This window comes from Rhamphochromis longiceps, linkage group LG18 (genome assembly GCF_057381845.1).
Source record: "Rhamphochromis longiceps isolate RC_006_pf linkage group LG18, R_longiceps_female_GT1.1, whole genome shotgun sequence".
In the NCBI taxonomy this organism is placed as follows: Eukaryota; Metazoa; Chordata; class Actinopteri; order Cichliformes; family Cichlidae; genus Rhamphochromis; species Rhamphochromis longiceps.
The window spans coordinates 37,633,475-37,653,618 of record NC_140574.1 but is presented as its reverse complement, the minus strand read 5'-3'; the positions used below and the strand labels follow the sequence as shown (position 1 = coordinate 37,653,618).

General features: G+C 47.5%; 2 protein-coding genes across 2 annotated transcripts in view; one reads left to right on the top strand and one right to left on the bottom strand.

Annotated features, from left to right (window-relative positions):
• The first annotated feature begins 4,869 nt into the window (after positions 1-4,869).
• LOC146648879 (protein FAM151A-like) lies at positions 4,870-12,443 on the top strand. Its single transcript, XM_085388253.1, has 13 exons — positions 4,870-4,934; positions 5,092-5,249; positions 7,363-7,503; positions 7,609-7,758; positions 7,828-7,990; positions 8,299-8,356; positions 9,658-9,747; positions 9,901-9,977; positions 10,098-10,234; positions 10,503-10,649; positions 11,383-11,489; positions 11,565-11,744; positions 12,129-12,443. The coding sequence occupies exons 1-13, from the start codon at positions 4,870-4,872 to the stop codon at positions 12,423-12,425; spliced, it is 1,770 nt and encodes a 589-aa protein (XP_085244379.1). The 3' UTR covers positions 12,426-12,443.
• Positions 12,444-12,805: 362 nt separating this feature from the next.
• Positions 12,806-20,144, bottom strand: part of LOC146648878 (acyl-coenzyme A thioesterase 11-like) — a 14,077-nt gene continuing 6,738 nt past the window's right edge. The window contains exons 8-17 of the mRNA XM_085388271.1: positions 19,394-19,455; positions 19,074-19,193; positions 18,846-18,984; positions 17,873-17,928; positions 17,694-17,760; positions 16,849-16,932; positions 16,643-16,776; positions 14,735-14,902; positions 13,442-13,568; positions 12,806-13,369 (exon numbers count right to left, since the gene is read on the bottom strand). Of these exons, the coding sequence (XP_085244397.1) occupies positions 13,241-13,369; positions 13,442-13,568; positions 14,735-14,902; positions 16,643-16,776; positions 16,849-16,932; positions 17,694-17,760; positions 17,873-17,928; positions 18,846-18,984; positions 19,074-19,193; positions 19,394-19,455 (1,086 nt within the window). The 3' untranslated portion in view covers positions 12,806-13,240. The remainder of the gene's footprint in view (positions 13,370-13,441; positions 13,569-14,734; positions 14,903-16,642; positions 16,777-16,848; positions 16,933-17,693; positions 17,761-17,872; positions 17,929-18,845; positions 18,985-19,073; positions 19,194-19,393; positions 19,456-20,144) is intronic.

Genomic DNA, 20,144 nt, shown 5'->3' with positions numbered 1-20,144 from the left:
GTGGAGTGTAAAGAGTGTCTCCTGTTACAGAAACACTCTGACTGTTGAACAGATAGTTCAGTCTGTACATGTCTGTCTCTTTCACTCACAAACACGTTTTCAGATTCATGGATTCAATCAGTTGATGTTTGAAACTCTTCTAAATGATTCCTTGTAAACTTCTTCCTCTTCAGTCACAAACAAACAGGAAGTGATGTCACATGTGTTCCTGTCCACACAGCAGAATGAGTCTATTGCTGCCAGTGATGTACAAACAGAGTGAGCATTTCTGAGGCCCAAAATAAACTGAGTAGTTCACTGAATGAACAATGGACTGTGAGCTCAGTTCCTTCATCATTAGTATGGATTATATATGTATATGTATTATATTAGTATCATATATATCAGGTGCTGCTGCTTTCAGTCATTGTGCAAATGTGCTGTTTGTAAGCTTGTAAAGCTGCAGTCAGCTGAGACTGAAGAAGTCACCTGATCAGTGAGCAAACGTTTCTGAAAACGTCCAGATGAACAGAATCAACCTTTTGGGATCAGCCAGCAATGCAGCATCATTGTTGTTCAGCTTCAGAGGTTTGCAGGAATGAACTGATGACCAGAAACAGCTGCAAAGTCCAAGAAAATACCAGCTGGAGTTCAGCTGCATTTGAAGAAGTCAAAGAAAAGTAAGGATGGCAAAGGGCGACGTTTTCTTCCAAAGAGCTGCAAACATGGTCGACGCCTCATTAGAAGAATCATCTGGACATTTGTGAGGAACTCTAACCAAGAAAGCAACGTCACACAGATCCAACAGACAGTTTCCATGACTGCAAGTGTTGAGTGGAAAAATGCTACATTGCATTATTGCATCCTCTCACCACAGGAGGCGCTGTTGGCACCACTGATTGCTGATCAGCTGTTCTCTGATGATCTGATTGATACTGTGAATAACGGGACTCACTGAACTCTGTGACACAGTGAAGATTACAGAGTTTAACTTCAACATCTGACTGACGTCACACAGACAGAAGGATGAACCAGTGAGGCACAGAACACAGTTACTGGAGATACTGGATCAGCTCCATGTGAACCTCTGATGGAGAAGCTGCTGAGCCAGAGAAACATCAGGACATGACAGCAGCTGCACTTATCTAACAACATGTAGCAGAGCTGATCTATGTTAGAGGATCTATCACAGCAGCTGAAGCCAAAGTCCAACACTGGATACCAGCTGAGCCTGTGCTGAGTGTAGTGTTACAGGAAAAGGGCAGAAACACTGGTAGCTCCCAGTGATGCTGACTGGGGCACAGAGCTGAATGATGCAGCATCAGGACACTGTTTCAGTCTGACTGACAGAGAAACCTGTAGCTGTATCTACATGTGAGGCAGAGGCCACACAAGCAGCTTTCTATGTTTCACAGTGACTGAGATCTTCAGTGGGGGTGGACATGCTCCTGTACAGACCTCTGAGGAGAACCAAGGTGCAGTCAAAGAGTCCAGTCTGTCCTCACAGATGTGAACATGTGCTTTCATCAGGTCTGCTGTCAGCTAGCAGGCTCACATCAGAATCACTGTTCCTGAAAAACACAGTCTGTGTGACATCATCAGTCAGCTGATGGTCCCAGATCTGAATGGTTTCTGTCTCTACTGAGGAAGTCAGAGAATATCACTGAGGTGTGGATCAGGTCTGAGTGAGCTGTGGAGGGACAGCTTTAAACAGTCCACAGGTCTCACGTCCTGCTCAGTCTGGTAGCAGATACCTCGTATTGTTCCAGATGTGCTGACATCAGCAGCAGCACAGCTGTGTGATACCATGAATCTCAGTTATTGATCCAACACACAGTAAATACAAAGATCAGGATTTCTGAGAGTAATCATTATGAGTCTGAACACATGATCACTGAATGTTAGTCTCCACAATAATAAGCTAACACAAGCAAACACAGCTTTCAGCTCTTATTTTGAAACTGGCTTATTTAGAGAGCTGTGATGTGAGCGTGCCTGGCTCTGAGGCACTTGGGTCAGCCTCTGTTGTTTAGAAGTGTTACAGACTGTGAATGACACAGACCTGTCAGTTTCCATGTTTGTCTGTAACACAGCTCAGAACGCATCCATCCAGTGTTATTGATCCAGGACTGATACCAGCATTGGGATCAATACTACAACACACAATCACATGTGTCCACGTGATGCAGTTTGAAGAGCAATCAGATGTCTCTGTATGAGGAGGCGGGGTCACAGGAGGTTCACAGAAACTCTGCAGCAGCATCATCAGCTCACATGGAAACTTTGATGATTCACTTCTGTGGTGTTTTTACAGAAACACGTCACAAAATTAGCTCCACCTGTTTTGTGAGCTTTGAGTTTCTTGTCTTCATCCTGGATTCTTGTGTTGCTGTTTTTACACACAGATATTTCCTGGTTGGTTACTCAAAGCTTTCCAACACAGGCCTCTGTGCTGCCATCTGGTGGACAAACATGTGAAGTGCAGCGTGAAGCTACAAATGAAACTGCTTCAGCTACGTTTATATATAACATACTATAACCTATATAACTATATGTATAGTGTATTATGTAGGTTTTAGAGCTGGGGGTAGAACTGCTGATGGCCTGGTTGTTATTTATGTTCCCCATGGTTCACCAGCTCTCACACAACATCAGCACCAATGATCCACGTCCTCATAAACCTCTGAATCAGGTCCTGAAGCAGTGACGTCCTGAGTGAAGACCTCACTGATCACATGACTCTGGTCACCTGGACTCAGTGTTTCTGAAGCAGTGTGCTGGGTTTTTAAAAATACGTGGCTGCTGCCTGATGTTGGGCCCACAGAGGAAGACGACTCACTCGCTCTTCTTCACTTCCTCCTTAAACATGTGGAAGGAGAGCAAAGTGCTGCCAGACTCTTATTTCTGACAGGAACAGAAAAAACCACAGCAAACTGTTGCAGTTCTTCATCTTCATCACAATCTATTTATTTCTGATGGTGTCTTCAGTCTGAGGTTTGAAGTTTCCATGTCTGTGTGATGTGTGGTGTGAAGGCTGCTGGTTAAACTGGGACGCACTGAGTGCTCATAGAGAGATGCTCCATGAGTCCCAGTACAGACTACAAACATGGTGGAAACTTAGCTTTGATATCCACACACTCTGCACGTCTGTGAGGAACTGTGATGAAGATGTGCAGAGATCTGTGTCCAAACAGGAGAAAGACTGTAAAGACTCTGTGCTTCTAACAGCCTCTGTTAACATATGTGAGGCTGTTTGTTGCTGTTGCCATGGAGCTTTGCACTGTTTGGGTCAGCAGGTCATGTGATCAGGTTTGTTCTGCTGGACGATGGTTCAGTGTCAGGTTTGTTTGCATTCATCAATAAATATCTAAATCAATCAAAGACTCCATGTTTGTTCTTCATCATGTGACCTCTGCTCATCCATCTCTGTGTGTATCAGGATACATTTAGTTCATAACACACAGAAAAATCAGAGTTATTACCTGTAATAAATGTGAAAGATTCCTGCAGTGATAACCAGGCAGGACTGAAACACATCCAAGCTGTCACCACGGTAACAGCACCGTCCATCCACAGGTGAGGGGAGGAGCAAAAAGAGGGACTTTCACCATACATACATACATGCATACATACATACATACATACACCACAGTTGACAGGTAACCCTATTGGAGTCGCCAATAGTGACTAGAGATGGCACGATACCACTTTTTATGTCCGATACCGATATCATAAATTTGGATATCTGCCGATACTGATATGAATCCGATATGGTGTTTTTAATCAATAAAACTGTTTTTTAATATCTTGCTGCATTTTGTATAAGTTCATACTCAAGTTTAAATAACCAACAACACTAAAGCTATTCTGTTAGACCTGTATGCAAAAAATATTTCATAGTTCAGCAATACTGATCAATCTAATAAACTTAAACCTGCTCCATCCTCCCTATTCTGGCATTTTAAAGAGTACTTAGCTTAAGCAACCTCACTAACAGGGTGCCAACTCCCAGTAACAAAAAAAAATGTATTGATGCAATGTTGAACATTATTACACAGGAGAAACCAACTACAGTAAAATAATGACACCGTGACGTCTCTGCCTTTGTAAACAGAGGGACAGTAACTGCGTGTAAACCTGCAGACAGTCAGATTAACAGTATTTCGTCTCTATCTGCCATTCTGCCATTCATCTCATGTAAACAATAACGTGGCCACAGCGTGACGTGAAAAAAGGCGCATACCTTTGACGTTGCGTGACAAACTCTGTATTCCTCGTCCACACGTAAACACAAAGGGTTTTAAAAAATCCCAGTTTTCTGTGAAAACGCCGTTTACGTGGACGAAACAGCTGCGTGTTCAGAAACACCCGTGTAGGTGCGGACGCAGCGTAAAAGAGTTAGTAGTTTATTTTCTTACTGCCTGTAATTTATTGCAGATTACTTGTATTTGCGAACATTTTTCTTGTAAAACAAAGGGGGCGCAGCAGAAAAAGTTTGGGAACCAGTGCTGTAACTATGAGACAGATGGCTGACACACGAACCTGTGGGAAGTAACATGTTTGTAGAAATGTGAAAATGTTCATGCCATAATCCCTCCCATGTTTCCGTGTGGCACTGTGGAGTAATGCACAATTCTTCCAAACACGGACAAAATATGTAGAGGGAGATTTGTTACAAGGTGTGTTGTAATCCCAGAACAGTGAAGATTACATAACAGAAGAGCTTCACAGCTCGTCAGGCAGCAAGTGGACACTGAAGAGTGTGTGCGCCTTATCAGAAGGAAAACTGTTCTCTGCACCTGAGATAAAGGATCGTATAAAAGAAGAGCGAGCGCTCCCTGAGGTCTCCGACTTCTTAGACATTTGAACCTAGACAGGAGACGTGTGAGAATGGCAGGAGAGGACAAAAGGAGAGATGAACGAACTGCTGGAGGATCAGAAGGAAAGCAAAACAGGTTGGAGACAAATCAGTTGCTCTTTAATAAAATGGATGAAGCAGCATGTACACTTGTGAGACATGCATGTGTGAGGTCAGGTAAACCTCTACAACATGCTGAAATGCTGCTTCTAACACAGAATAGACCGACGAGCATTAATCGTGTATCCCCACAGGATGGAGCCCGAGGCTGACGACCAGCGAGTGGAGCGAGGCCCAAAGAAGCGTGGCGTGCTGCCCAAACGACTGCTGATAATGTCGTCTGTGGCTGTTGTGCTCATCGTGCTGCTGACTGTCATCGTTGTACCTGTTGTGCTGCTCACTAAGACGCCAGGTACATTTTTACAATATGTACGATTTATATGATAAAACAATGATGCAACTTTTTGTTTATGATCCAGATGATGAAACATACCTGAGTAAATGTATTTATTACTCATCACCAGAGGTACATTTCACAGTACTTTGTACTTATATACTGTATTATATACAACTGCAATAATATCAGAGTCCAGCTGGAGCTGGTTGCAGCACCTGTGGCCTTCAAAGCATTTTCTCTGCATTGGATCTGAGCAGCACGGTGGCACGGTGGTTGCCGCACAGCAAGAAGGTCCTGAGTTCAATTCCACCATCAGGCCGGGGTCTTTCTGTGTGGAGTTTGCATGTTCTCCCCGTGTTTGCGTGGGTTCTCTCCGGGTACTCCGGCTTCCTCCCACCGTCCAAAGACATGCAGCTTGTGGGGATAGGTTAATTGGATAATCCAAATTGCCACTAGGTTTGAATGTGCGAGTGAATGTGAGTGTGAATGGTTGTCTGTCCCTGTGTGTTGGCCCTGCGACAGACTGGCGACCTGTCCAGGGTGTACCCCGCCTCTCGCCCTATGACAGGTGGGATAGGCTCCAGCGCCCCCCGCGACCCTGAAAAGGATAAGCGGAAGCAAATGGACGGATGGATGGATGGATCTGAACAACAGTCAAATCTGAGCAGACGTGCCAAAGCTTTGTTTCTTGTTTTCTGTTTGCACCATAGTTCTTCCAAATGTTTCAGTTCAGGATTTTTTAACTGCTGTCATGTACACCATCAGTAAACTGTGACATTACTGCTTTTACCTAACCTAATCATCACCACGTTTCACTGTAAAGACCAGGGCGCTGCTTTAGTTGGATGAGCAGGCGACTACGTGCAGCACGGTTTGAGTCCGACCTGCGGCCCTTTGCTGCGTGTGTCCCCCTCCTTCCTCTTCACAGTGTCTGTCTAATAAGGCCAAACACAGACTGTAGGCTTAGCCGTGGTTCTGAAAGTTGAATGGAAGCTCAAAGTGCACGACTGGCAGTGTTGTGACATACATACCTACTGCATGTAGAGTTCACCTGAGTGTACAGCGACAGTAAGATGTCTTTGCACAGGTGAAACAGCCCACAGTGTTGCAGGGTTTCACAGGGTGCTGCAGCCTCCAGCAGTGTGCCTTCTCCAAACGTAACACTTAAATACTCGCTGTGTCAGCATCACAACTTTATATTGCTGCTGCTAAAATCAGTGATTACAGTGATCAAAGTTCATTTGATATCATACTGCAGCTCATTGCAATGCCATGATGCATGAGTGCTCATCATTTGGCTTCTGGTCTTATGACAGGACCATAGTCATGTGGACAAAAAGTACACGGCTGCTTTGAACTGTGTGACTTTTGAATCAACTGACATGAAATGTGTAACAAAGATAATGTTACACGATGTGTTTTGTGCTGTTAGACCTTGGTCTCTTTGAGTAATATGTGACAGTAGCTTCTTTAAAAAAGACACTAAGAAAAAAGCATTCAGAGTCAGAACCAGACACGGAGAAGCTGCATTCAGCTTTTATGCTCCTTATATCTGGAACAAACTCCCAGAAAGCCTCAGATCAGCTGAAACACTCAGTTTATTTAAATCCAGGTTGAAGACTCACCTGTTCTCAGCTGCATTTGAATAAAGCACCAAATCCACACTTTAAGCTTAAATTTCAAAACTAACATTTAACTACTGATTTTATCTGTTTTGATTTTATATACGTTTGTTTGTTTGTTTGTTTGTTTGTTTGTTTGCTTGCTTGCTTGCTTGCTTGTTTTAATCAATTTTAAATCATGCTTTTTATTTGTTCTTGTTTCTAATGTCTCTGTAAAGCACTTTGAATCACCTTGTTGTTGAATTGTGCTATACAAATAAACTTGCCTTGCCTTCATGAGTATCTGCAACCTTCTTTAAAAGCCAAATCCCATCTGTCTCGCTTCAGCTGACAGAATCTTTAAGCTGAAGAGATGAATGAACTTTAAACAAGCTGCTCTCCCAACAAAGAGCAGCCTCCCCAAACACACCGTCGGCTGTTTTAGCTGAAAGCTCCCAGTTCTGCTGTGACAGGGACTACGTACCTATGACTCCGTCACTGTCTTGCTGTCCAATCGTGTTCCTCAGCTCCGTCTTCTGCCTCGTTCTCTGGTGGAGACATGCTGGAGTACTTGGTGCAGACGGGGAACATCAGTGAAGCGGACGGCCTTTTGGCTACGTGGTTTCACCGAGCCAACAGCAAGGAGGACATGTACAAAGCGCTCATGGGTAAAAACACTCACACAGACAACACTGCATTATTTGATGGTGTCGGTGCCTGAACCTACAGTCAGGTACAGACAAAACAAGCACCGCCTCCTGTCATCTTTCCAGGTGACACCATGATCTTGGAAGCTGACGTCACTCTCATGGGTTATGGGACCCCTGATGAAAAGCCAGTGCCGATCATGGCACACCCTCCCGACATATATAGTGACAACACTCTCGACGAATGGTTAGATGCTGTACTGGCTTCTGGAAAAGGTACAGATCAGAACTGTTTCCACAGAAAGTCCATCTGATCACAGTTTTTAAAGGCGTGTTCGTTTGCAGGCATCAAGTTGGACTTTAAGGCTCTGGAATCAGTGGGTTTGTCACTGGACCTGCTTAAACAAAAGGAAAGCAACAAGGGAATAAACAGACCTGTGTGGCTGAATGCAGACATCCTCAGAGGCCCCAACGTCCCAAGCTTTGTAGCTCCAGTCAATGGAAGCAGGTATGAAATCCAGCTAGACCGGACACAGACCCTTGGACAGAGTTCAGAATTAGGAAGGGAAAATGTCTAACATCTAAAGACTGATCGGGAGGTTGGTGGTTCGATCCCTGGATCCTCCAGTCTGCATGCCAAGTGTCCCTGGGCATGATACTAGCCCCAGGTCGCTCTCCGATCTCAGCACGAATGTAGTTAGGAAGCACTAAAAAGCTTAGAAGAAAGTGACTGGGTGAGTGTGGTGTGGAGACTTGGGAGAGCAGGAAAGTGCTACGTAAGAATCAGTCCATGTTTATGTCTCCCTCTTTTTTCAGGTTTTTGGAACTCATTCAGGACAAGTTTCCAGATGTGACTTTGTCTCCTGGGTGGAAGGTATGGCACGCTCGCAGTAAGAACCCCATTGAACCATTATACCAGGCATGTGACGAGGTTCTGGGAATGTTCCTGTCAGAAACAGGAAGAGACTCAAGGAATCCTGAACTGACATTTATGAGAGAATTCAAAGCTGGAAGAAGAACTTTGAGCTTCAAAAAGATCCTTTGAGCTAAAGTAGACAAAACAGCTTTTATGTTCCTGTGATCCCTAAAATTAAAGACAGTTGAATTAATGTTGACATGCATCACCCATCAAGAGTTTGGACACCTTCTCATTTCATGGTTCTCTTTATTTCTACTACTTTCTACACTGTAGATACTGAAGACATCAAAGCAAGATATATGGAATTATGTAGCAAAGAAAACAATGATAACTCTAAAATACATTTAGAGTCCTGTGAGTAGCCGCCCTTTGTTTTGTTGACAGAGCTGCGGCCTTCTCTCAGCTTCATGATGTCGTCACCTGAGATGGTTTCACCTCACAGGTGAGCCTGTCAGGGTTCATTGGTGGTGTTGGGACCATCAGTCGTGTTGTGCAGAAGTCAGGGCTGTTAGCTGTGTACCAACCTATTTGACAACTGTTGAAATTCATATTATGGCAAGAACCAATGAGCTAAGTAAAGAGAAACAACAGCCCATCATTACTGTAAGAGCTGAAGGTCAGTCAGTCGGAAACTTTGAATGTGTCCCCAAGTGCAGTCAGAAAAACCATCAACACTACGATGAAACTGTCTGACATGAGGACGCCCCAGGAAAGGAAGACCAGGAGTCCCTCTGCTGCTGAGGATACAATCATCCGAGTCACCAGCCTCAGAAATCACAAGTTAACAGCAGCTCAGATTAGAGCCCAGATAGATGCCACACAGAGTAGAGACACATCTGAGTAGAGTAGAGACTGTACAAATCAGGCCTTTATGGTCAAATAGCTGCTGAGAAACCACGACTAAGGAAAAGCAACAAGCAGAGATTTGTTTGGGCCAAGAAACACAAGATGAGTCCAAATTGGAGAACTTTGATTCCACCCGCCGTGTCTTTGTGAACGATGGTCTCTACATGCACGGTTCCCACTGTGAAGCATGGGGTTGATGGTTTGCTGGTGTGGGGGGCTTTACTGGTGACACTGGTGGAGATTTATTTAAACTGAAGGCACACTGACCCAGCATGGCTACCACAGCATCCTGCAGCAACATGCCATCCCATCATGGAGAGTGATGGAGGCCTGGCCTCCACAGTGGAGATGGTAAACACATGGTTTATATTTTTGACTGAATAACAGCTGTATGTGCTTTATTTCTTTAGGTCCTCTATATTCACCAGCTCACAAACGAAACCTACTCCAGAGCCACGGTGGAAGAAATGTACAACATGATCAAAGACGTACCTCAAAGGGTAAGTGTGAATCCAGGTTTCAGTGGTCCCAGTTCAACACGCTCCCATCCCAACACGCCTGGGACAAATCGTCGGTGTGTTGCGTGCTGGGATGAGAACGCTCTGAGGTGTCGGAGAACGGCAGAGCTGACTGGTCAACGTTTCGTCTCTTAGGTGACGTTCCCAGTCCACGCCATGCTGGTTCGCAGCGGCTGGCAGCACCTGAGCTGGCTCCTCAACCAGTCACCACGGTAACAGATAACTTCCACGTTTACTATGGCAATGACTGGAAATCTGCTAATCAAACCAGTAACTGGGGGCTGCTCGCTGCCCATGAGCGCCACAGACTGACTGTCATGTTTTGTGTCTAGGTTCAGCCTGACTTTGTGGCAGGGCTCTGTTAACCCCAGCGTCAGCGACCTGCTGTTTGTCCGTGACAACACCCACCCGTGGCAAGTCTACTATGACATATATGAACCCACGCTGTCAGAATTTAAGCAGGCTGTAGGTGAGGAGCGTTCATATGGAGCAGACTTACACAGACTATGTTTGGGTAAAATAATAATTGTGTGTGTGTGATTTATTCAAATCAACAGATTTGTTTTCAGTGAGTTCTGACTGTTGTTGAAGACTAAAGAAAAACATTATTAGAAAACTACATGAAAAATCATTGGAAACTGAACCTTCTGCTCATTGTGTGCATTTGTTTAAGCTTCTTCTGAGATGAAGAGTTTGCTTCTGTTTAGTTCTTCCTGGTTCATTGTGTGTGTTCACAGGTAAGCAGGACAGCGTGAGGAGGTTCTATCCTGGAGGAGATCTGATGGAGTTTCTCCACCCAGGTTACAGCTCAGACCTCATGAACCGCCTGGCTGTGCCTTTGCTCCCCGTCACCGGCCGGGCCTCCCTGCTCCGTCAGCTTTCAGGCAGGTTTTACACCTCAGGGTTTATAACCTGATTTTAACGGGCCAGACTGAAACGCCCGGGCAAAGCACACTCTCAAAGTTGTACTTTACATATGCTAGCGACATCTGGTGGTAACATCATGAATGACAGCGGGGCACTGTCGCCAGAAACACCAAGAAACTGCCTCATTTGTGCCACGAAGCATTCAGAGATCCCTCGTGAGTTTTTTCTCAAGGTATTTTTAAAGTGAACTTGCTGTATGCACTGAAGTCATGTGGCAGCTGAACCTTTCGTTCACATCGGTCATCAGGATGATGTTCTTAGTGACTCTTGGTGGCAGAAAAGCTGATGTCCTGGGATTTTGACCGTTACAGTAACAATTGTGAAAAACGCAAACTATCTGTTGTTTTGGTAGAAATGAAAGCGCCAGAAGTGTTCACAGCTGTGCTGAGCAGAGAATACAGAGCACAGCTGCTTGATCAGAAATCAGTGTTTGAAGCCGCAGTGGACCGAGGCGGCGTGTTGGACAACGGGGAAGTGACTGCTGCAGAGGTGCGGCTAACATTTGGCCCTTTGAGTATCAGTCGTGGTCACAGCCTGTCCGTCCCTTCACAGCTGCGGTCTCCTCATCACCTCATGATAATGCAGCATGTCACAGATCAGCTGTTCATCCTGATGATGTCAAACTGTAAACCTGCACATGCTGCTGTCGCACCACCTTAAAGTCACACTGATACTCTGTTTCACTAACAGGTGGGGGCAGCGGGATGCTGGTCGTTCGTGTGACCTCTGACAGCAGTCGACCTGGAGTCCTTCTGGTAGAAGGTTCTGGAAGGAGCTCAGAGCTCCTCACACTGCAGGTATATCTGTAGATCACCAGCCAACCACCAGCCAGGTTACATTTTTATTAAGGCCAATCATGTGTGTGTTCTCAGGATGTTATTCAGACCCTTGGGCAGGCTGCTGATACCTCCTGGGGAATTTACCTGAGGGTCCAGAGTCAGCAGCTGCTGGAGGCTTCTCTTAACCTGCTGCAGTCAGCCTACGGGGCCGACGAGCTCCACAGGCCTGTGTGGATCAGCATGGAGGGCTTACAGAGCAGCGACAGCACAGCAGTAAGCACATCTGATCCCCCCGAAGCAGTGTCTGCAGACAATACGTTAATAAAGAACAGAGCAGACGCATGTCACGTTTAACACACCTGGCTGGAAATCCATCCAACTAGAATCGAGCAGGTGTAAATGTTGGAGCCTCCTCGAGGGTCCACCCTGGCTGGGAAACTATCACACCCCCACAGAGAGAACAGTTGTATAAGCTGCATGTTTGTCAGACGGTCCCCAAGCAAATGCAATCCTCTGTTCGTCATGAAGGCTTTTTAGCTGCTCAGGCTTGGTCAGCCAAGCTCAAGTTCACTCCAACAATGTCCAGTGCCGATCCAGTTAGACGATGGAAACGTGTCATTTTAGGCTGTTTCATAGTCGTCCTTCTCTTTGCTCCAGGTCTTTGTGTCCACAGTCGAGCGCCTGTTTCCATACGTCACTGTAGTCCTGGCTGAACACAGATGGCCTCCTCGGATCCCAGCGGCGGTGTCACAGAGGGTGGCTCTACACCTGAATGCAGCCTCGCTGCCCACGGGGCAGGAGCAGCTTTATGCTTTACTGGGAATGATGGACAAATACGACTTTATAATTGAGGTGGACACAAAGAAAGGTGGTGCAGCTGTCACTGTGGTGAAGGAGCTCCGTGCACAGCGTGCAGGCAGAGCAAGCAGAAGCCTGTATATTCTACCTCAGTGATCAGAGCACGTGTGGGCTGAGAGCAGGTTTAAATGTGCTTTTATAGTCACCACAGAGTCTCAGTGTGTATATAAATGCTGCTGCTTTGGGTTGCTGAAGTTAACATCATTATACTGTATATATATGATTCAATGATTATTATAAAATTCATAATAAATTCTATTAAAGGAACCAAGTCCAAAACCAGAATTAGCCTCTTAGCCTGTGTGAGCCTGTCCGAGGTTTGTGATTCAGCAGCAGCTGAACACGTATGAAACACTCTCCTGCTGCAGCTAACATTTCACATGCAGCCTGCCTCTCTTACTGACTGCAGCACTGCATTATTTGCATCCATAAATGTGTCTTTAAAGTGTCACAGGTGGCATCAGTGCTCTCAGAGGCTCACTTGGTACTTTTAATGCTGATTTTTGAACGTTTACAACAAAGAAAATCATCCATCACTCGATTAAAACAAGGAAAAATACAACACAGCACTTTATTGTAGTTCAGTGGAAAAAGTGAATATTCATGTTTTAAACCAGCACGTCATGTTGAACTGCAGCAAACAGTTATAGTGTTAAAATGAACCTGCATTAAGTACAAGCCCACACCTGTACAGCTGTTACAGTCATGTACCTTTAACCTACAAACATGAACAGCAGCTCAGTCACTGACACAGCGGCTGATTTTACTCACTTAACACGTCGATTGTTACTGCTGACCTTTGTATCAATCCATGAAATGATCATAAAGTCTTCCCGCCACATAAACCAAGCAGGCTGTCCCCACAGTAGCGTCTGGTGCTGAGGAGAGCCTCGGACAGGCTGCTGCCACTGTCACAGTCTGTTCCTGGTCAAGTACTGGCTGCAGGAGCAGAAGGTGTGGTAGAAAGAGGAGGACAGGCCGGCAATATCTGTGGAGATGTAGGGAAGGACCTCCGGAGACGCCTGGTTAAAGTAGCTGATCTGAAAGAAAGACAACATACTAATAACAGCCAGCTGTGATAAGAGCACATGTACGACTGCTGCTTTTCTCACCAGGGACTTGTTGTCTTTGGTCTCCAGTATGGTGAATCCAGCACACAGAACCTCTCCTCTGTTATAGCCTTCAGTGGGAGGGTGAGTGGGCAGGGACACGGAGCGCAGGGCGATGACATACGGGTCTCTGAAGGAAAACAGAAAGGGAATCTCTCTCTGAATGTGGAGAAGACGAAGGAGATTGTTGTGGACTTCAGGAGAATGCACACCCAACATGCTCCTCTGACCATTGACGGAGCGTCTGTGGAGAGAGTGAGCAGCACCAAGTTCTTGGGTGTGCACATCACAGAGGATCTCTCCTGGACGTACAACACCACAGCACTGGCCAAGAAATCACAGCAGCGTCTCTTCTTTCTCCGCAAACTAAGAAGAGCAGGAGCACCAGCCCCCATCATGCACACTTTCTACAGAGGCACCATCGAGAGCATCCTGTCGAGCTGCATCACTGTGTGGTTTGGAGCCTGCAATGCGTCCTGCCATAGAACCCTCCAACGCATAGTGAGAGCTGCAGAGAGGATCATTGGTGTCTCTCTCCCCTCCCTCCAGGACATTTACAGCACCCGTCTCACTAAAAAAGCCCTTTGCATAGCGGCTGATCCCACGCACCCAATGCAAAGCTTCTTCAAGCTGCTGCCGTCGGGGAGGAGACTGCGGAGTCTCCAGGCCAGGACCAGCAGACTGAAGGACAGCTTCATCCATCAGGCTGTCAGGAAGCTAAACTCCCTCCCGATTCTGCCCCCTCTCCCCTCTCTCCTCCACGGTCTCACTGAACTCTGTCACACACACACAAACACACACACACACACACACACACACACACACACACACACACACACACTCTCTCTGACTCACTCACTGGCCTGCACCAGTTACCAGTCACTTTGTGGAGCATTGGACTGCCATTACCTCATAAGACTTTGTTGTTACACTTTCTCTTACCGTACATTACTAAATCTCCATTTGCACTATTTGCCTATTTGCACTACTCTGCCTGGTTTACACTCAATGTCACTTACCCTTATATTGTATATTGTATAGCTTTCTTGTTATATGTAAAATTTTATTTATTTAAATTTTTACTTTTTAATTATTTTACTTGCATTTTTAATCACTTTTATATTTAAATATATTTAAATGTTCATTTGCTATTTATCTAGGGATTGAGAGTAACGCAATTTCTATTCTCTGTATGTCCTGTACATGTGGCAGAATCGACAAATAAAGTTGACTTTGACTTTGACTTTGACTTTGAAACCCTGCAGGACACAGGTGGATGGATCTGGCTCTACTGACCCGCTGCCACATGGCTTCCTTTTGGAGGCCAACAGGATGAAGTCCTGGAGAATCCCTTTTGCCTGATTGGCTGCAGTGGGAGATCCCATCGCGCCATGACGCACCGATGGAGTCACCACACGATATATGAAGTCATCGTTGTCGACCAGCTGAATCAGCTCGCACTTCCTGTTTGAGGAAACACATACACACTGTTAAAAAGGGGACTGGCAGCACTGTTTAAAGACTAAGCTGCAGTTCACTCCACAGGTATCCACGCAGAGGCAAACAGCTGCTTCTGTGCTTCACCAGCTGAGGGGTGGAGCTCGTGCATAGGGACACTGAAGGGGAAAACTACATAACAAAGGGCTTGGTGATGACATCACCCAGATCTCCACCCATCTCTGCTGCTTATCCTTCTCAGGGTCGCAGGGGGTGGAGCCTATCCTAGCCGTCTTAGAGGCAGGGTACACACTGGACAGGTCGCCAGTCGGTCGCAGGGCTAAACACGAGAGTTTCCAGTTAACCCAACCCACTAACTGCATGTCTTGGACTGTGGAGGAAGCTGGAGGACAGGGGGGAACCCAGGGGGGACGCAGGGGGAACGCAGGGGGAACCCAGGGGGACGCAGGGGGAACCCAGGGGGACGCGGGGGAACCCAGGGGGACGCGGGGGGAACCCAGGGGGGACGCGGGGGGAACGCAGGGGGAACCCAGGGGGGACGCAGGGGGAACCCAGGGGGGACGCGGGGGAACCCAGGGAGACGCGGGGGGAACCCAGGGGGACGCGGGGGGAACATGCAAACTCCCCGGCCTGATGCAATGATAGCATATTAGATGGAGTTGTAAATCTAAACTCCACATCACTGCATAAACAGCTCGTGCTCCACCTTACAATCCAACGTATTAAAAACCCTCGCTTGGGGCAGACTCCTGCCGCGACGTTCCACCGGAGAACCACGGCCTCTGAACCATCCATCCAGTCCTTATTAAGGGTCAGACTGTGATGAAGCCAACAGGACTGCATCATCTGCAAAAACAAGGAAGCTGCCCTCCTCACATCAGCTACACTTAGAGATCCTGTTCGTGAATATCACACACAGGATCGGTCACACACCCTCGAGTCCTCCTACTGAGGAGCAGCCACAGCTTTCACTCCATTTCTAAATGGACCGCTGCGATACACCCCACAGACGCCGTCCTGGTACCTGGTTGTCCGAGTCTACAGAGCACTTATAAACCTCTCTCCAGACGTCCTGTGAGGGTGAAGATCTGGTCCGGTGTCCCACAGCCAGGATGGAATGGGGGCCCAGATCTTCTCAACAGTGAGTTAACGCCTCCTTTTCAGCTCTGTGAAAAATAACTTTCCAGGGGAAGCTGAGCACTGCGATACCTCAGTGACCGATCCACAACATCCAGTTATTGTTTTAAAACTGGGATTTCCCACAGTGGTCTGCTCCACCAGCACAGGCCCACGGTGTTGACAGCATCGGAGACAAAGCTCCGCCTCCTCCACAGACGAGGGGAGTTTGGGTTCAAGAGCTGCTCACCACGTTCTTTCCACCACCTGCTGGTCATGAGATCAATGCAAAGCGTAAGGCTGCAAATCTAAGCAGCTAGGATGAGCTTCATCTGCAGGCTGGCTCGGCTGGGGGAGAGCCACCGTTCCCCTTTTATGTAAACGTGAGAATAAAGAGACAGACAGGCCCTCACAGCTAATGTCACTTTAACCATAACATGTCAGCCTCAGTGCAAAGTGAGCAGCATGAACCTAAACCACACGTCGCTTATTTTTAACCCCGAACCTCAGAAAAGTCCATCATTGGAATCGGAGAACAATACCGAGGCAGCGAGTCGAAACAGGCCGCGCACAGAAACCGCTGAACTTGACTCGTAGCAACGGGCAAACAGACGAGTCCCAGAGTCTTACTTGTAATGCGAGTCCCAGCTCGGCCTGTTGCTCAGCTCGGCGAGTAAATCAAAGGCTCTGTGAGCAGGAACGTCCACCTCACATTCAATCTTGAAACTCAGCATGGACTTCTGCTCCAGGGTGTAAAGCTGAACCTGTGAACACAACATAAAGCGCCGATGGGCAGACTCACACAAACAAACAGCTCATTAGTGAGACGCACATACCTGGTCCTTCTCACAGCTCAGGCGCCAGCTGCTTCTGGCTGCCAGCATCTTCAGAGCTGAGACGTTGTTAAAGCTCAGATACACCTGGAAGCACAAACACAGGAACCACAAACTCATCTCCAGAGCTCAGCGTTAGCAGGCCGCCTCCCGCCATTCAAATACTACTTATTATATATGAATCAGCGCCGTCTAACAGTGTAAGTATTAAGGGTGCAAAATGAAGACAAACTGCTGCAGCACTATTTCTCATCTGCAGTGAAGGTGAAGCACAGCGGTGCGACACGTCGGCCTGTCAGAGGTTCAGTCGACTAAATCAGTCTGCAGGCACGGCGGGAGTCTGACTGTGGCTCAGGTTTGGAGCTAAGTGGGACGACATGAACACGCTGAGGTCTGCTCGGTCAGATCATACAAACTGCAGTGGAACAAATCACTGAACATCCTTTAAGAAAGAAACAGAAATCACGTCCCACAAGTCGTGACGACGCAGCACCGACACACAGCTGAGACGCTGATGTGGGTGAAGAGACTCAGCTGAGAAAACTATTAAAGGTTTACTGTGTCCAGCTCAAGCACAGGCTGTGACAGGATCATCATCAGCTGACGAGCAGCTGTGGAAATCACCTTATTGGTGCAAAAATACTGTTTTATGTCCCGTATGTCCGGTAGATTCAGCTGCAGAAATGAGAACTAATGATGTGTTTGTGACAAGCTGCTAGTAACAAGGTGCCAAGTTGTCTTATTTGTAATACAGTAATACACACATGTATATAAAGAAAGTTTCTCTCCCGTGAGTCCACGAGGACTAACGTGAGCAGTACAGGTGACGGCGTGGAGCTTCTCCTCACCTGGTTGGTGGGATCCCAGGGAACAGACAGAGGCACCTCCCCCTGCGTGCGGGAAATGATGTACTTCCTAAACACAGAGGAATGCTGCATCAGGATGATGGCACTGTGCACAAAGCTGCACAACAAACGCTGATGTAGCTGCAGAGACGGTGCATTAGGGGCTGTTTGGAGACATGTACCTGTCCAGCCTGATCTTTTTCCTGGCCGTTGCCTCCTGAAACCTCCTTTGTCCTTCCTGTAAATGAGACGGACACACAGGCAGAGGGCACCAGTGTGTAACACAGCGGGCAGATTCCCAGCACCAGTTTATGACCAGTACACCGATCTGTGGCACAAACTGAGTGGAGTGTTATTACTCGGTGTTTGTTCATGCTGATAACGACCCACGACTACAGCGAGGCCGCTCCATCAGACGGATTTATGACTGATAACATGATGTGAAGCTCTGATCGCTGCTCAGCCGTCACGGCTTAATGGTTAATCGAGTGTTTCTGCACCTTCTTTATGACACTCGTGTTTTATCCTACAGGACGATCTCCACAAGCTGCTTCACCACAGATGAAGCGTGAATGAAGCTGACACCAACATTATCCTGTCAATCTACTGCTCCACACTTTAACCCCACCAGCACACACTCCCCTGACCGAGCTTTCCTGCAGGTGTATAATGTGGAACAATCATAGTAATGCTGTATTTACATGATTTCAACATTTGAATGGAGTTCATAATAACAGCGTTCACAGTGACGGGGCATGTGGACGTGCTCAGGCCTGTGAGCCACGGACGCTGTGACGCTTCCACCAGAAACAAAGGAAGGAAAACGCACGCAGAGGCCATGTTTCCTGCTGCGCAGTCATCCATCCATCAGCACCACGGGCGGTGCAAAAGGCGGACCCAGCTACACTGATGTCACCCACCGCTGCCTCTGAGCTCACCTTGGGTGAAGATCAGCTGTTATCAGGAGTCTGGCTGTGAAACGTTCATAGCTGACACCTTGTTAGCCAATCAGAGAGCGGTTTCATACCACAAATTCTGAAGCAGATTTCATGTCTTTCAGTCAGTATTAGCCAATCACAGACAGCCGCGTCACATCCAGACACTTTATGGATGCAGCACGCTAACGAGCCGTTTGTGAGCGTTAGTTTAACTCACCAGGGGTTCAGGTCGTATCCGTGGTAATGTGCGTGGCTTCCCGCCATCATCGAGCACCTCAAAGGTCATGAAGGCGGAGTTTATGTGTCGGTTAGGCCCCTCCTCATGGTAGGCCTCCGTGCGCACGCCCACCTCCATGCTGCAGTAAGGACACGTGTCAGTATGCAACCAGTGGTTCTGTCTGCTGCACAGCTGCAGTGCTGCGTCTCTGCCAGCGTTCTGGGATACCTGTTTCTGAAGGCGTTGTTCACTATCGCCTTCAGCAGCAATCTGTCTCCAACCTGAGAAGGTCCTCTGAAGGTGAACATGTCGATGGCTCGAAGGGTGGGATGAGCCTGAGACAGACGGCTGCAAGCAGAGAGCACAGAGACAATAGGCCACGACCTCCCACGTGCTCGCCGTGTTCAGGTTACTCACACAGCTGGACAGATCCTTTAATCTGCCACGAGGGCTGAACTACACTGATCAGAATGTGGAGGTCAAAGGTCACAATGGTGCATCCTATTTTTAGGTAAAAATATGAAGGAAGGACGTGTTTGTGACTGTACCTGGCAGCGATTGTAGCTACGTTCACCATCCAGGCCATGATCTGCCCTCCAAATGTATTCACCTGGGATTCAAACACAGCAATGATCTGACAGGCAGAAGTCTCAGCGGTACCATCACACACTGATGAACAATCACATGTAAAACAGCTGGGTGTGTGTAGGATCCATACACACAGGTCAAAGTTAGATGTTTAGACACAAGTTCAGCCATTCGTGTTGTTTCAGAAATCGCTCTGCCCGGGGCTGGGCGCTCAGGTATGTAGCAGCTCAGTCCCGGTGGCTACTTGGCGGGGCCTGGCGCCTGTTGCTCGGTCAGGCCTCTTCCGGGGCGTGGGGGGCCCTCGGGCTCGGTTCAGTCAGGCACAGCTGGCTGCCGGCAGAGCCGGCGGGCACGCCACTGCAGCCCCCTCTGGCTTCTGCTCCGTGGCTGCTGGGTGAACCCTCATCTGGGGCTCTCCTCAGCCCTTCCCATGAGGGTGGCACGGATGCCCCTCCGGTGGTCCTCCTTGGGCTCTCGCACTCTGGGGCCTCTGGATGTCTGGGGCCTGGATCTCCTCCATGCCTGCTTCATGCCCTGGGGGGCGGGGCTATGGCTCTCTGCATCCTCTAGCAGACCATCACATGTGGAAACCATTTGAATACAAGCGTGCTGATCCACACAGGTGTGCACTGTCCATAGACACAAACTACACCTTTCTTGGCTGCTACTTCCAAGCACATTGTGCGCTGTCGGTCCTGCTTGCTGCACAAC